This window comes from Nerophis lumbriciformis, linkage group LG13, assembly GCF_033978685.3.
Source record: "Nerophis lumbriciformis linkage group LG13, RoL_Nlum_v2.1, whole genome shotgun sequence".
NCBI classification, from domain to species: domain Eukaryota; kingdom Metazoa; phylum Chordata; class Actinopteri; order Syngnathiformes; family Syngnathidae; genus Nerophis; species Nerophis lumbriciformis.
The window spans coordinates 15,664,172-15,681,405 of record NC_084560.2 but is presented as its reverse complement, the minus strand read 5'-3'; the positions used below and the strand labels follow the sequence as shown (position 1 = coordinate 15,681,405).

General features: G+C 40.7%; 2 protein-coding genes across 3 annotated transcripts in view; one reads left to right on the top strand and one right to left on the bottom strand.

The window, feature by feature from the left end:
- Window positions 1-4,188: 4,188 nt before the first annotated feature.
- nup62l (nucleoporin 62 like) lies at window positions 4,189-6,535 on the top strand. The gene is made up of 2 exons (XM_061971619.2): window positions 4,189-6,045; window positions 6,115-6,535. Exons 1-2 carry the CDS (start codon window positions 4,477-4,479, stop codon window positions 6,271-6,273), a joined length of 1,728 nt encoding a protein of 575 aa, XP_061827603.2. The 5' UTR covers window positions 4,189-4,476; the 3' UTR covers window positions 6,274-6,535.
- Window positions 6,536-11,036: 4,501 nt separating this feature from the next.
- itga6a (integrin, alpha 6a) overlaps window positions 11,037-17,234 on the bottom strand; it is a 94,932-nt gene continuing 88,734 nt past the window's right edge. The window contains exons 25-26 of one of the 2 annotated variants that reach the window (XM_061971621.2): window positions 12,249-12,376; window positions 11,861-12,008 (exon numbers count right to left, since the gene is read on the bottom strand). In XM_061971621.2, the coding sequence (XP_061827605.2) occupies window positions 12,269-12,376 (108 nt within the window). In that variant the 3' untranslated portion in view covers window positions 11,861-12,008; window positions 12,249-12,268. Of the gene's footprint in view, window positions 12,009-12,248; window positions 12,377-17,234 lie in introns of both variants that reach the window. The other variant, XM_061971622.2, reaches the window with a different exon arrangement.

Below are 17,234 nucleotides of genomic sequence, written 5' to 3'. Positions count from 1 at the left end.
TGATTTTCACGTGCTTTTTGTCATACGTGTAGCTATTATAAAGGACACATGTTTTATTATTCATAGTTTGCTTAACAGTAATAGAATATACTTATATAAGTGACCAGACGTCCGAGATCAAAACTGGGAATATAATCCCAGAGAAGGGGGGAAAAAAACGGTCAGCTATTTTTAAGTTGAAGAAACAATATGATTAGGTTATATATACATGCGTATATCCTACATAAATAATGTATGAATACATTAGATATCTATATATCTTATAGCAGTGCCGGCCCAAGCCTCCATGGGGCCCTAAGCAAAATTTGATTTTGGGGCCCTCTATTTCTGCCAATAATATTGATTGTTGATCATTCACACACCTACTATAAACTCATTGCGGCTCTGGCAGTGGTGTTTACATTATCCTATTGTCAGCCTGGCATGTCTTTACAAATGACATGTCATTTATAAAGATATGGGGGTGGCCCAGTTAAGAACATAAATAATACCAATGAATGAACGAATGATGTCCAGAGTGCCACATATGGTTCCTAATCTTAAAATGTAGAAAACATTCAGCTACAAGAGTGGCCTGGGGTTGAACAGTCCAAGTGATAAAGCTTTGTATTTACAGTAAAAGTGTCATCTTGTCTCATCAGTCTTGTACATATTAGTCTTTAATTACTAGTTTACATTTTTAGTTAATTGTTCATATTTAATGTTTACTTTGTACAAAGAGAGCGCAGTCTACTGAAGTTAAATTCATCAATAGTTTTCCCCTTTGAAAGACGCAAGGCAAAATCCTTCCATTTCACCATGTTGCTACAATGATCTTCACTATTTTCATGCTGTTTCAGCAGTGCACCTATGTTGACCCAATCCCGCTGTCCCTCGGCTGCCAGTTTTAAGGACTTTTTGGAAAATAATTTGCAGCAAAAGCAATAGACTGCATCTTTACTTCTTGAATAAGTCAGCCAGCTACGCTTGACTTTTTCCCCATTGACTAGCTGTCTGTAGGTATAATGATAATGAAAACTTCGGCCATCATGCCGTTTGGGGAATGAAAAGTTCTCCTTAATAGACAGTGGTCCTCTGATCACCTGCTCAGTCCTGTCTGAATCTGAGAGGAAAGATATGGCGTCACATTAGTGCCAAAAATCCAAGCGCATAAAAACTGTTATAAAGTAAAAAAAATTAAAGTACCAATGATTGTCACACACACACACTAGGTGTGGCGCTGATTCTCCACTTTGTGCGCGCGCGACACCCTTTTGCACGCGCGTGGTGTCTTTTTGCGCGCGTGTGGTGTCTTTTTGCACGCGCGCGGTGCCTTTCTGCGCGCGCGCCGTCTCGGTCTGTGCGCTCTCTGTGTACTCCTGGCATCTCTCCTCGCGCTGTCATTTTTTTTTGGGCACTTTGGGGGCAGGTATGCTTAGACAGCCCCTCCTTTCTGATTGGCTCTGAGCATTTTTCATATGACCAATCATTCTCCAGCGTAGCAACGTTGTAGCCATCTTACCTCGGACAGCTAGCCTCAATCATTACATTGATGTTAAAGCAAGTTATGGTAATTTAATTAGTACATGTACCAATTAAATTACCATAACTTGCTCGATTTTCAACCAATTTACAAACGGTTTGCCTTGTTACAAATCTTATTACATGTAGATATGACATAGGATGCTGCACCTGTTGAAATTACCTCTTTCGCTATAAAAAAAAAATGACTTAATTGTGCAACAAAGTTGTGTAGGGTCAGTGATAGTCAGTTCTCTGATTATTTTAAACTGTTTCAGAATACATTATTAAAAGGCTATTTTTAACATTTTAAAAACAAAATTCAAAGATTATTTCATTAATTTTATGGCTGAATCAAAAGAAATTCCATAAATTAGAAAACAAATGTTCAAGAAGAAGTGAAAACTTTGCGCCTATAACAATCTTGATACATATTGACGATGACCCGCCCTGCTATACTTCTGATTGGCTCTGAGCGTTTCGCCTGACCAATCAGAAAGAAGGGGCCGTCTAAGCATACCCGCCCCCAAAGTGCCAAAACGAAACATGCCAGCGCACAGACCGAGACGGCGCGCGCGCAAAAAGGCACCACACGCGCGCAAAAGGGTGTCGCGCGCGCGCACGAAGTGGAGAATCAGCGCGTGATAACAGTTTTTATGCGCTCGGATTTTTGGCACTAATGTGACGCCATAGCAGGCGGCAAACGTCACAGGTGCAGCAGAGGCAGCTTTACATTTAAAGAGAGGCAGGAAGAATCACTAAGCCTAGATCAGCAGCAGCACTCTGTTGACCTAAAATTGTGTTTTTGTACAATAATATATCTTTGATCATTTAGTCATCATCATCATCAGTCAGACTCGTACATGCAAAAAATTAAAAATAAGATTTTTTTGTTAATTGCTTTTGGGGGCCCCCTGGTGGCCGCGGGGCCCTAAGCAAGCGCTTAGTACGCTTATGCCTTGGGCCGGCTCTGTCTTATAGACTGTATCTCCGTTGCTGCAGCAGCAGAGAGTTTATTCTGTCTTGACACTTTGTATTGATATTTTCTATTACATTCTTCCCTTAAATGATCATGTTTACATTGATTGTTTTATATGTATTTGTTATGTATGTCGCTTTGGATAAAAGTGTCTGCCAAATACTTAAACATAAACATATATAAACACCTGAAAGTCTTTATATAAGCTAAAACCACCAATCTGTTTCACTGGATTCAGAATAAAACCAAATTCTGTCTTACCCAACAATGTTAGTATTTCAGTATTGTTACTTGAAGACTTATTGGTTACAATTATACTGTTAAGAAAGTATTGTCTTATACTTTGGCTAAAATGAGAATGCATCATAATCAGTGGCGGCTGGTGAATTTTGTTTTGGATTTCAGTACTATTGAAGATACAGGTGTAAAAAAAAGTGCCTCTCTTCCTCCTTCAAAACTGCACGAAAAAAACACCTCCAGGCAGCTACAAACCTAGACTAACCCCCTCCCCCCACCACATCCCACCTCCCTGGATTGTAAATAATCAAATGTATATACTTGTTCTTATGCTTTCTGAACTCACTATGTTCACTGCTCGCTGTACATATCCTATCAAGTGAGACCTACACTGTTACAATGTCAATTTCTCAGATGATATAATTGTTGATGACTGAAGTATGCTGATAGCAACCCAACCTCCTCCCCCCCTCCCAACCCCCTCCACATCCCACCCGCCGGATTGTAAATAATGTCAATAATTCAATGTATATAATCTGATGACTAACTTGTGTGATGACTGTATTATGCTGATCGTATATATTTGTACCATGAATTGACTTAAACAAGTTGAAAAACTTATTCGGGTGTTACCATTTAGTGGTGAATTGTACAGAATATGTACTGTACTGTGCAATCTACTAATAAAAGTTTCAACCAATCAATCTTTGCTCTTTCTCAACTCCGTGGTAATATTCTTTTCACAAAATACAACTGGAGATTTCTGATAATATCGGAAATGATCGGTATCGGGTTTTTTTAATTATCGGTATCGTTTTTTATTTATTTTGTATTTTTATTTTGTTATTAAATCAACATAAAAAACACAAGATTACAATTAGTGCACCAACCCAAAAAACTCCCTCCCCCACACTCATTCACACAAAAGGGTTGTTTCTTTCTGTTATTAATATTCTGTTTTTGTTTTTTTACTAATTTTCATTAATTACTAGTTTCTATGTAACTGTTTTTATATTGTTTTACTTTCTTTTTTATTCATTTTTTCCCCTTATTTTATTACTTTTTTCAAAAAGTACCTTATCTTCACCATACCTGGTTGTCCAAATTAGGCACAATGTGTTAAATCCACGACTGTATATATCGGTTGATATCGGTATCGGTGATTAAAGAGTTGGACAATATCGGAATATTGGATATCGGCAAAAAGCCATTATCGGACATACCTAAATACAACCAATAGTACGTTTATGTTAAATCTTACTTGTGAAAAGTAATCCCCCGATTCCTATTTTCAACAGTCCGCTCATTTGAGCAGGAAAACGCTGAACACCATCTTTGTTTTCTACCTGTCAACTGTCAGTTTCGGCTGCTCGCCGGCTCCTCATCACCACTTCAAGATGGCGGCCCATTTTCTCGCGTCACAGCAGCCAATGCTGCGTCTACTTATAACATGTCTATGGCTGGAGCGTTCCCAAAAAGCAAACGAAGAAGAAAAAAGGCGGACGTTACGTCATTTCCGCTAGTGTGCTACAAAAATGATATGACGTCGTAATGAATGTAAAGCCACGCTTTTATACTTTGATGTGTTAGTCGTTCGTTACTTAAATGTAATGCGAACTAACACGCGGGACACTTTTCACCACTTCCGCCATCGACAAAGCCAACATTGGATTCAACTCTGAGGAAGTTGGAGACGAGTGACCCGCCAAAAAAAAGCTAGCGAGGTTCGTGACCATTTTGTTTCTTTGGAGTGAGCAACCATGAGCGGCTTCAACTTCGGCCAGCCCACTGGGGGCTTCACTTTCGGGGCTCCGAACACGACAGCCACGGCGGCGCCCACCGCAGGGTTTGGTCTGCCGTCGGCCGCGCCAGCAGCCGCCGCCGGAGGTGGCTTCGCATTCGGGTCAGCCCCCCAGATGGGTGCCAGTAACCCCACCGGCGGCTTTAGCTTCGGTACCCCGGCAAAGAGCACCGTGCCCAGCGGCAGCCTCTCGTTCGGGACCCCCACCACCACCACATTTAGTCTGGGCTCAGCTCCACAAACCACGACCGCGGCACCGGGTGCAGGTCTCACGCTGGGCTCCGCCGCCGCGGCCCCGGCTGCGTCGTCAGGGTTCGGCCTGATCCCAGGCTTGACGGCCCCGGCTGGAGGAGGCTTCTCTTTTGGTGGTGCCGCCGCCCCACTTCAGCCCCAACCGACAGCGCCACCTGCGACGGCAGCAGCCGCGACTGCAGCTGCACCTGGCGGGGTCTCGTTCGGAGGCTTCAGCTTCGGCGGCACCAAGGTCCAGGTCACCACAGCCGCACCCACCGCCGCCGTCCCAGGGGGAGGCTTTGCTTTTGGCTCCACTGCTCCCTCAAACCTCACCATGGGTGCCCCGCCTGCCGCCACCACCGCACCCCCAGGGGGAGGCTTTGCCTTTGGCTCCACTGCGCCCCCAAACCTTACCCTGGGTGCCCAGCCTGCCACCACCACTGCACCCTTAGCTGCTTTGGGTGGAGGTTTCGGCATGGGGATCAAACCCTCATCCACCCCAGCGCCCCCCGTAGCCTCCCAGGCCGCTTCATCAGTCGCCCCCTCTCTTTTTACGACCCCCGCCGCCACAACTGCCCCTGCTCCTGCAGCTGGATCTGGCTTTTCTTTCGGGGCAGCTCCGACTTCAACTGCAGCTCCCGCGGCCGCCACCACCACCACAGCCAGCGCAGGTCTGTCGCTTACGCTCAAGCCTCTGGGAGCGGCAACCGCCACCTCCATTGTCGCTCCAGTCCCCGCAGCCACAACCGGGTCCTCCACCACGGGCTTCTCGCTGGCGGTCAAGCCGCAGTCCATCACGAGCGCCGCCGCCACCACAGCCCTGACTACAGCGGCCATCGCCCTTGCAACCGCCGCCCCTGCTGTAATGACCTACGTGCAGCTGGAAGGTCTCATAAACAAGTGGAGCCTTGAGCTGGAAGACCAGGAGAGACATTTCCTGCAGCAGGCCACTCAGGTCAACGCCTGGGACCGCATGCTGGTGGAGAACGGCGAGAAGATCACGTCCCTGCACAAGGAGATGGAGAAGGTGAAGCTGGACCAGAGGAGGCTCAACCAGGAGTTGGACTTCATCCTGTCCCAGCAGAAGGAGCTGGAGGACGTGCTGTGTCCACTGGAAGACACGGTGAAGGAGCAGAGCGGCACCATCTACATGCAGAACGCGGACGAGGAGCGCGAGAGAACCTACAAGCTGGCGGAGAACGTGGACGCGCAGCTGAAGAGGATGTCTCAGGACCTGAAGGAGATCATCGAGCACCTGAACACGTCCAGCGGCCCCGCAGACACCAGCGACCCGGTGAGACGCCTGCTAAATAAACACTCAACAACTCGGCGCTCGCTCAACAACACATTCTGTCTTTTTCAGCTCCAGCAGATCTGCAAAATCCTCAACGCCCACATGGATTCACTCCAGTGGATCGACCAGAATTCAGGGCTCCTGCAAAGACGAGTGGAGGAGGTGTCGAAACTGTGCGACAACCAGCGTAAGGAGCAGGAGAAGACCTTCCGTTTAACCTTTGACTGACCCGCACAAACATTTTATTGACAAAAATGTATCTTCGGTATTTTTGCCGTCGTGGTCAGTCAGACCAAAAGTGTTGATCACTGTTTGTGTCGGCCTTCTTTCTCACGTCCTTTTCAACGCAGCTCGCTTTTTCATAGATAACTGAAGAAAATGTTTGATGTCATAAAAAATATTCAAGGAATGTAATGCAGTGTTTTCTCAGTGAATAAAGCAACACCACGATGGGCAAACATGAATTCATTGACTGGCTAAATGAACTAAAAACTTCACTAAGTATTATTGCCCACTAATCAGATCACGCTGTTCAGTATGGTGGCCACACTGCAAAAACTGCAATCTAAGTAAGATGTAATATCTCAAATAAGGGTCATATTTGCTTATTTTCTGTCTAATAAGATAATTCCTCTCACTAAGCAGATTTTATGTTAATCTTTTACTTGTTTTAAGTGTTTTGGTCCTAAATGATCTCAGTAAGATATTACAGCTTGTAGCTGAGATTTGATGACCTATATTGAGTAAAACATGCTTGAAACTAGAATATCAACTGTTGCAAAGCTGTGTCATCAACACTCACAAGTATAAAACTAATTTTTTAAAGTAATAATTTCTTATTTCAAGCATGAAAAAAAAAATCATGATTTTGACAAAATTGTGTCTCATAATTAAAACAGATGACAGCCAAAGGCTCCAGCACCCCCCGCCAATGTTCCCTCTAATTGTTCATGTGTGTGAGCAAACACTCTGAGCATTCAGTGGAATACAGACGTGCACACTGGTCATACCAGCAGCACATTTGTCTCAAACCTGACATAACAATTTAAATGTCCTATTATTATAATCAAGTGACTAGTCAATTTCAAGAGATTATTTTCTAAGATATGTGATTTGGCCCACTTAGATATTGTTTTTTTTTTTTTTAATCAGCTAGTGTTTTATGCCTGGGTGGGGGTCCTGCTTTGGAAAGATTGTGTACCCCTTTCAGAGATCACATTTAGTTCCCCTTAAAACATTCACATGTTGCATGAGATGAAGTGTTTATTAACTTTCTGTCCGTAAAATACATATTTTTATTAGCAATTATGTAGTCCTGTAACATCATTTCATGATTAATATCCAAAAAATAACATTCTTAACAAATGACAGTAAAATAAGCACACTGATTGAGGAGTCATAGTAAAACCACCTGAAATTTACACTTTACGTGTAGTGTTGGAGTTGTCCAACTTTTTGTGTGGCCATAAACGCACCAGTGGCTAATTGCCATAGTGCGGGGGTCGGCAACCCGCGGCTCTAGAGCCGCATGCGGCTCTTTAGCGCCGGCCTAGTGGCTCTCTGGAGCTTTTTCAAAATAGTATGAATAATGGAAAAAGATGAGGGGGAAAAAAAACATTTTTTGTTTTAGTACAGTTTCTGTAGGAGGACAAACATGACACAAACCTCCCTAATTGTTATAAAGCACGCTGTTTATATTAAACATTAGAGATGTTATCGGCCGATAAATGCGTTAAAATGTAACATTGTGTATATAAATATATATATATATTGAAATAATATCGGAAATTATTGGTATCGTTTTTTTTATTATCGGTATCGTTTTTTTTTTTTTTTTTTTGATTTTTTTATTAAATCAACATAAAAAACACAAGATACACTTTCAATTAGTGCACCAACCCAAAAAACCTCCCTCCCCCATTTACACTCATTCACACTCATTCACAAAAAAGTTTTGTTTTTTTCTGTTATTAATATTCTGGTTCCTACATTATATATCAATATACAGGTAAAAGCCAGTAAATTAGAATATTTTGAAAAACTTGATTTATTTCAGTAATTGCATTCAAAAGGTGTAACTTGTACATTATATTTATTCATTGCACACAGACTGATGCATTCAAATGTTTATTTCATTTAATTTTTATGATTTGAAGTGGCAACAAATGAAAATCCAAAATTCCGTGTCACAAAATTAGAATATTACTTAAGGCTAATACAAAAAAGGGATTTTTAGAAATGTTGGCCAACTGAAAAGTATGAAAATGAAAAATATGAGCATGTACAATACTCAATACTTGGTTGGAGCTCCTTTTGCCTCAATTACTGCGTTAATTGCTCAGGTGTTATGAGAGCCCAGGTTGCTCTGATAGTGGCCTTCAACTCTTCTGCGTTTTTGGGTCTGGCATTCTGCATCTTCCTTTTCACAATACCCCACAGATTTTCTATGGGGCTAAGGTCAGGGGAGTTGGCGGGCCAATTTAGAACAGAAATACCATGGTCCGTAAACCAGGCACGGGTAGATTTTGCGCTGTGTGCAGGCGCCAAGTCCTGTTGGAACTTGAAATCTCCATCTCCATAGAACAGGTCAGCAGCAGGAAGCATGAAGTGCTCTAAAACTTGCTGGTAGACGGCTGCGTTGACCCTGGATCTCAGGAAACAGAGTGGACCGACACCAGCAGATGACATGGTCTCATTTTGTCCACCAAACTTTTAACGTTGTGCATGAATGCACAAAGGTGAGTTTTGTTGATGTTATTGACTTGTGTGGAGTGCTAATCAGACATATTTGGTCACTGCATGACTGCAAGCTAATTGATGCTAACATGCTATTTAGGCTAGCGATATGTACATAATGCATCATTATGCCTCATTTGTAGCTATATTTGAGCTCATGTAGTTTCCTTTAAGTCATATTAATTACATTTATATCTCATGCCACTATCTGTATGTAATATGGCTTTTAATTTTTTGCGGCTCCAGACAAACTTGTTTTTGTACTTTTGGTCCAATATGGCTCTTTCAACATTTTGGGTTGCCGACCCCCATGCCATATTGTATGTGTTGGTGCAGGTGTGAGAGAGCAAGCGGCTGCTGTTGATATAACAGATGACAAAGAGTTGCTTTTGGCTTGGTTTGTACGGTAGACAACGACCAGTTTTGCTAGATAAAAGTATTTTACACATTGTTTTGGTGTGGTTATGGCCGACAAACAATATCGCTAAATAAAAGGACCGATGGAATTCCTGTCCTCCTTTAAGTGTCTCCACAGACGATACAATAATTTAAGTGTTGACAAACATTGATTTATCTGTTGTGGCCGCCTTTCGTCACCTGTTACTCGCAGTTGCATTGCAAAATCATACAAAATAAACGATATGTTTAGAGTGGGATTTGATTTCTTGCGCGGCAGAGGACGCGTGAGCAGTGCGCATTTGCGTAGGTGCGCACCTTAGAGGGAACGTTTCCCCTTGCCACCCCAAAAGGGACAAGCGGTAGAAAATTGATGGATGGATGGATGTTTTATTTTCAATGAAAACAATAGAAAATACGTACTCTTATAGTAGTACAGTTGGCACAGTACAGTAAATGGACAGTTAATATTTAAACCAGGGGTCCCCAAACTACGGCCCGCGGGCCGGATACGGCCCCCCCAGCGTCCAAAATCCGGCCTACAGGAAGTCCCAAGTTTAAAAAAAAAAATTAAAAAAAACATTTTTATTTTGTTTTTGTATTATTATTTTGTTTTGAATTTGTCCTTACTAGTCCATTTCCTACCGTCTCCTAGCCACTCAGGCAAATCATATTGTCTAAAAATGCATTTTACCATCGATAACGTGACATGCAGCAAGTGCGCTCTTTAAGTCAATTAGTGCGCGAGGAATATATATGTATGAATACATATATATATATATATATATATATATATATATATATATATAATATATACTGTATATATATATATATATATATATATATATATATATATATATAATATATACTGTATATATATATATATATATATAGACACATATACATATATACACATATATATACATATATATACATGGACATATACATAGACAGTTACATATATACACACACATATATATACATTTACATATACATATATATACACACACACATTTACATATAATATATATATATATATATATATATATATATATATATATATATATATATATATATATATATATATATATATATATATATATATAGCGCGGCCCCCAGCCAAATTGTTTTACCCCAATGCGGCCCCGGAGTCAAAAAGTTTGGGGACCCCTGATTTAAACATTTCACATTTGACATTTCAAACAATTTTGAAACAGAAATAGTTCATGCACATTCAGGTAAATTTATCAAAATTACAATGAAAAACATTTTGTCTTGGGGCCGTGCTGTATATATGCGCACTAAATGACTGAAAGAGCACGCACTTGGCGCGATGATGTCATGTTATCGATGGAAAAATGCATTTTTGTGATTTGCCTGAGCGGTTAGTAGACCCCGAGAGTAACAAGCGGTTGCCTTGTTGCCTTTCCATTAAGAACAATAAACTAGTTTTTAGTATAAGTTTGCTGGTTTCAAGAAATGTAATGCCGAGCGCATATCATTATGTCAAGATAATGGCACTAGCTTTTACTTCATTTAAGAATATTTTTCAACATAATGCAAAAATTTCTCTTTTTTTTTCTACCAAGAAAAGTACAGTTGTTATTAGTGAGAATATACTTATTTGAAGGTATTTTTGGGTTCATTGAGGTTAGCTAATTTTACTTGTTTTGGAAAGTCTTGACAAGCCACATTTTCTTGTTCTATTGGCAGATCATTTTGCTTAGTTCAATACCCATAATTTTTGTTAGTTTTTTCCCTTGTTTTTGAACACTGACTTTCTGCAGTGCCTAAAACAGCAGGACTATAATGAATTAAGTGACTAAAGGATGATATTTCATGCCAAGAAGGCTCTTATGTTGAAAAATGTATTTAGTAGGTTGAAATCAGTTTTTTATGCTCTGGCTATTAAAATATTTGATCTGTTATTGATAATAATTCACTGTGATGTTTGGAACCAATTAACAGTCATAAACGCATAAGTCATTTTTAGCAAATTATATTAGGTCATGCTTGGACGCCTAATACCAGAATGAGTTAATTTGTGGAAAAGTAATGGCAACATTAAAGCTGAATATCATTCTAAAAACAAAAATATTGACATTGTAAACATTCATTTAAACAATGTTTATTTAACATTCAAATGTTAAATAAACACATACATTCCTGAATAAAAAAAAAAAATTATTTTTTATTTTTTTTGCAGCTATCCTGCCTTAAGCTTCCTCACAAAAAAAAGAGAATCACTTCAGTGACGATGCTACCATGATGCAACAATAATTACAAAACCAGCATCTTGAAGTATTTCTACAGTCACCATGAATGGAAAAAAGTACAAAAATCCTGAATAATTAAAATGTAAAAACTGTGCCTTCTCTGTATGTGTTTTCAAATGATGCGAGGTTTTAAAGAGACAGTACCCCTGTTTTTATACAGACGTTGGTCCAGTGCAGGCAAAAGACTTAAGCATCTTTGGCTCCATTTATCAAACAATAAATATACAATATGCAGAAATATATACAAAAATCATCTATACAGTGTTGAAAGACTAACAAAAACATGTTGCATTGAATTTTACACCTGCACAATCTAATGACTACCTGGAGCTCTTGTACTCAACAAGTGTCCACTAATTCAAGACAAATAAGTTGATTAGAAGTCGTTTTTTAAGAATAGCTTTCATTGTCGACCCACGTTGTCGACCACTGCTTTTTCTCAAAAGGGTCCAGCTTGACTTTGCCGTCCGGGCGGTGAGGAGACTCCTTTCGGATGCGCACAGCGTGGTACTGGGGAACGATGTTGTCTTGCTTGGAGCGTTTAAAGAATCCACACTGGATGAAGGAAAGAATTCCCAAACAGTTATTAGTTTAATGCAATAACTGTGCAAAAAGACTGTTAAGCATGCATTTACAAAATCCAAGCAGCAAAAGCATTTTGTGACACCTTTTGCAGAAATTCGTGTTGCTGGTGTGCAATACGTGTCAAGTTAAATCCGTGCGTGAAGCTGCAGGGTGAGTTCATTAGTGGCTGCGCATGCTCAGGGCTATTTCTTTTTATTATTATTTTTTTACCCATGCTCAAGAACACATAATCAGGCCTCGGCAGAGAGCTTGTCTTTGTCAGAGGGCTGAACATGGATCTCAGCCTTGTGACAGGCCGCGTCGTAATCGTCTTTGGACGCTCTCTTGAAGAAACCACACTGGGAGGAGGGAGGAGGGAGGAGGGAGGAGCAATCAACTGTTAGCCAAACTAAGTATCCGACATAGGAAACCATGATTGTATTTCTCACTGTCGCTTTAAAGTAATGTTCTAGCAATATTTGTGACAAACAAGTAAGAGAGAAATAAAAATCTATTGTTTTTGCTCCACGTGATGACCTGCCCAAGTTAGAAGAGGCGGCCTTATGTATACATACGCTCGCCACGCTGCAAAAAGTCAGTGTTCAAAAACAATGGGAAAAAAAATTACAAAAATGAGGGGTATTTTTATTTGAACTAAGCAAAATTATCTGCCAATAGAACAAGAAACTTCGGCTTGTAAAGACTTTCCAAAACAAGTCAAATTAAAGCTGCGAGCAGCGATGGACGGGACCGGCGTTTGCTGGTGTTTCCCGCCTTTACCCATTCAACAAGGTATTGTGTGTAGAATTTAGAGGACATAAATTAATTGATTCCATTTCATGTTGTCATTATAAAGTATTGTGTGTAGAATTTTGAGAACAAAAATTAATTATGAATTTTAAACTGTTTTTATCTAACAAACTGTTCTTAGGGTAATTTATATTTGCTTTTTAATTGTGTATTTTTATTTCTGTTTTAAATGTTATTTTTTTTAGTCTGTCCTTTGCCGCTATTTCTTTGTGGTGTACAGCCCTTTGTTTTTCAACTGTGCTTGTCTTTAAAGGGCTTTATAAATAAAGTTGGTATGGTATGGTATGGTATGGTAATTAATTCCATTTCATATTGTCATTGTCTACTGTTAGTCCTAAGTGTCCAAATACTTTTGTCCAGTGTTAGTCCTAAGTGTCCCAATACTTTTGTCCAGTGTTAGTCCTAAGTGTCCCAATATTTTTGTCTAGTGTTAGTCCTAAGTGTCCCAATACTTTTGCCTAGTGTTAGTCCTAAGTGTCCCAATACTTTTGCCTAGTGTTAGTCCTAAGTGTCCCAATACTTTTGCCTCGTGTTAGTCCTAAGTGTCCCAATACTTTTGTCCAGTGTTAGTCCTAAGTGTCCCAATATTTTTGTCTAGTGTTAGTCCTAAGTGTCCAAATACTTTTGTCCAGTGTTAGTCCTAAGTGTCCAAATACTTTTGCCTAGTGTTAGTCCTAAGTGTCCCAATACTTTAAAGTTAAAGTACCAATGATTGTCACACACACACTAGGTGTGGTGTGGGTCAAAACCCATCCCCTTGATCACCCCCTGGGAGGTGAGGGGAGCAGTGGGCAGCAGCGGCGCCGCGCCCGGGAATCATTTTTGGTGATTTAACCCCCAATTCCAACCCTTGATGCTGAGTGCCAAGCAGGGAGGTAATGGGTCCCATTTTTATAGTCTTTGGTATGACTTGGCCGGGGTTTGAACTCACAACCTACCGATCTCAGGGCGGACACTCTAACCACTACGCCACTGAGTTAGTCCAGTGGTAGTCCTAAGTGTCCCAATACTTTAGTCCAGTGTTAGTCCTAAGTGTCCCAATACTTTTGTCTAGTGTTAGTCCTAAGTGTCACAATACTTTTGTCTAGTGTTAGTCCTAAGTGTCCCAATATTTTGTCTAGTGTTAGTCCTAAGTGTCACAATACTTTTGCCTAGTGTTAGTCCTAAGTGTCCCAATACTTTTGTCCAGTGTTAGTCCTAAGTGTCCCAATACCTTTGTCCAGTGTTATAGTCCTAAGTGTCCCAATACTTTTGTCCAGTGTTAGTCCTAAGTGTCCCAATATTTTTGTCTAGTGTTAGTCCTAAGTGTCCCAATACTTTTGTCCAGTGTTAGTCCTAAGTGTCCCAATACTTTTGTCCAGTGTTAGTCCTAAGTGTCCCAATATTTTTGTCTAGTGTTAGTCCTAAGTGTCCCAATACTTTTGTCTAGTGTTAGTCCTAGGTGTCCCAATACTTTTGTCCAGTGTTAGTCCTACGTGTCCCAATACTTTTGTCCAGTGTTAGTCCTAAGTGTCCCAATACTTTTGTCCAGTGTTAGTCCTAAGTGTCCCAATACTTTTGCCTAGTGTTAGTCCTAAGTGTCCCAATACTTTTGTCTAGTGTTAGTCCTAAGTGTCCCAATACTTGTGTCTAGTGTTAGTCCTAAGTGTCCCAATACTTTTGTCCAGTGTTAGTCCTAAGTGTCCCAATACCTTTGTCCAGTGTTAGTCCTAAGTGTCCCAATACTTGTGCCTAGTGTTAGTCCTAAGTGTCCCAATACTTTTGTCTAGTGTTAGTCCTAAGTGTCCCAATACTTTTGCCTAGTGTTAGTCCTAAGTGTCCCAATACTTTTGCCTCGTGTTAGTCCTAAGTGTCCCAATACTTGTGTCTAGTGTTAGTCCTAAGTGTCCCAATACTTTTGGCCAGTGTTAGTCCTAAGTATCCCAATACTTTTGTCCAGTGTCAGTTCTAAGAGTCCCAATACTTTTGTCCAGTGTTAGTCCTAAGTGTCCCAATATTTTTGTCCAGTGTTAGTCCTAAGTGTCCCAATACTTTTGCCTAGTGTTAGTCCTAAGTGTCCCAATACTTTTGTCTAGTGTTAGTCCTAAGTGTCCCAATACTTGTGTCTAGTGTTAGTCCTAAGTGTCCCAAAACTTTTGTCCAGTGTTAGTCCTAAGTATCCCAATACTTTTGTCCAGTGTCAGTTCTAAGAGTCCCAATACTTTTGTCCAGTGTTAGTCCTAAGTGTCCCAATACTTTTGTCCAGTGTTAGTCCTAAGTGTCCCAATATTTTTGTCTAGTGTTAGTCCTAAGTGTCCCAATACTTTTGTCCAGTGTTAGTCCTAAGTGTCCCAATACTTTTGTCTAGTGTTAGTCCTAAGTGTCACAATACTTTTGTCTAGTGTTAGTCCTAAGTGTCCCAATAGTTTTGTCTAGTGTTAGTCCTAAGTGTCACAATACTTTTGTCGAGTGTTAGTCCTAAGTGTCACAATACGTGTGTCACGCTGGTGCTTCCTGCTTTTAAGCGGCCATCTTGAGACGGCAGCAGCGCAGCAGCATCAGCGCAGCGGTTCTTTGAAGGCTTGTAAAATCAAAACCGGAGCAGTAATTAAAACTCTTTGGTCAACTTTTAATCAGAAGGGTTCAATCTCTCTCCTGTGCTAGTTTGAAGCCGAAACGACAAACGCGCTCAGAGGAGATAATGTTTGAAGAAAGGTGACCGGTTTTTACAAAACTTTTGTTTTGAAGGGGGAATTGCAAACTTCCTGTTGATTTTTTGTCTGGGGGTTGTCAATCTATGAAATGTAGGTCTAAGTGAGACCTACATAGAGGTTTTTGTTTCATGTCTCTAAGACATTCCTACTGGAAGTTACAGGCAGTTTTGTCTGAGATTTCTTCCTAGGAGCAGTTGTGTCTGTGTTTTCTTCCTAAGGGGCGCTAGAGCGCAATTTTGAGTTTTGGGGTTGTTGTTTTTTTATTAGATCACAATTTTTGCCAGTCCTGATGTGTGTTCAGTTTGGTGAGTTTTGAAGCATTTTAAGGGGGTCAAATTACAGCTCAAAGAGGCAAAAGTGACTAAAATCGGGAGATTTTCGGGAGAATATTTGTCTCGGGTGGTTTTCGGGAGCGGCGCTGAATTTCGGGAGTCTCCCGGAAAATTCGGGAGGGTTGGCAAGCATGTGCTAGTGCCATTATCTTGACATAATGATATGTGCTCTGTCACATCGTGGTGAGGGAAGTCCTGTTTTGGGGTTGTCTGGCAAACGTCCTGTTTTATTTTGAAAATTCTAATCCTCCTCTCGTTTCAGGCCACTTGCCTTTCCTCCTGTGTCACTGGTCTGATGTCTCTCCTGATTGCCTGATTGTGTCCACCTGTGTCACCCTCCCTCATGTGTCTATAGTCCTCGTCTTCCCCTGTCTTGTTGCCAGAGTATATCGTCTCGCTACGTACCTCCAGCCTTGAACCAAGTTTGATAAGTATTGTCTCGCTTTATTTGTTGATTTATTTGTTCCCTCTGAGAGAGTGATTTTCTTTAGCTCAAGTTTTTCGGTCAAGTCTTTTTGTATCTGTTAAGGTGTTTGAGCTTAATGGAGTTCTTTATGCGTGCACATGAACGACACTTTCATCGAGTCCGACCATCAACGTCCTCTCACCGAGGATACTTTATTCTCTTCTTCTGTTGAACACACAACTGCTGCGGTGTTAAACACTACACAGCACCAGAGCGCCCCAAGGGGAGAACATGCGCTACAACATCCAACCTCTACAACAAAGCCACACAGAGTAAGAGCGCAAATATATACAATCTTAACAGTATCAATTTTCATAGTGCCATGTCTTTTCTTTTCCTCCTTCTAGAGCGCTTTTAGTTTGCAGGCTTCTCCACTCTTTATAACATACTGTTTATAGCTTCTCGACTTCTTTGTATGAGTGAAATTACCTTTTTTGTAGATTATCATAGTTGTTTTTTTTGTTATTAGACTCGTATAGACCTTTTGCTATTGCCCTTTTCCTCCTTATGGAGTGATTTTCTGTTTATTGTCTTATGTCCTATGCTATTGCTCAAATATATCATAGATAGATTTTGTAGCCACTTTGTTTAATTACTCTGTCCAAGAGATTATTAGATCGCAATTTTTGCCAGTCCTGATGTGTGTGTTCAGTTTGGTGAGTTTTGAAGCATTTTAAGGGGGTCAAATTACAGCTCAAAGAGGCAAAAGTGACTGTTTTTAGTACATTTTTGTCTTGAAGAGGGAATTGCCAACTTCCTGTTGATTTTTGCCCGAGGATGTACAATTATGAAATCTAGGTCTAAGTCAGACCTACATAGAGGTTTTTGTTTCATGTCTCTCCGACCTTCCTAGTGGGAGTTATAGGCAGTTCAGTTTTTTTTCCTAGGGGGCGCTAGAGCGCAATTTTGAGTTTTG

Excerpts from the sequence above, each read along its gene's own strand:
- nup62l (XM_061971619.2), top strand. The coding sequence starts at position 4,477 with ATGAGCGGCTTCAACTTCGGCCAGCCCACTGGGGGCTTCACTTTCGGG. Across the intron at positions 6,046-6,114 it reads CCGCAGACACCAGCGACCCG|CTCCAGCAGATCTGCAAAAT; the intron begins GTGAGACGCCTG and ends TGTCTTTTTCAG.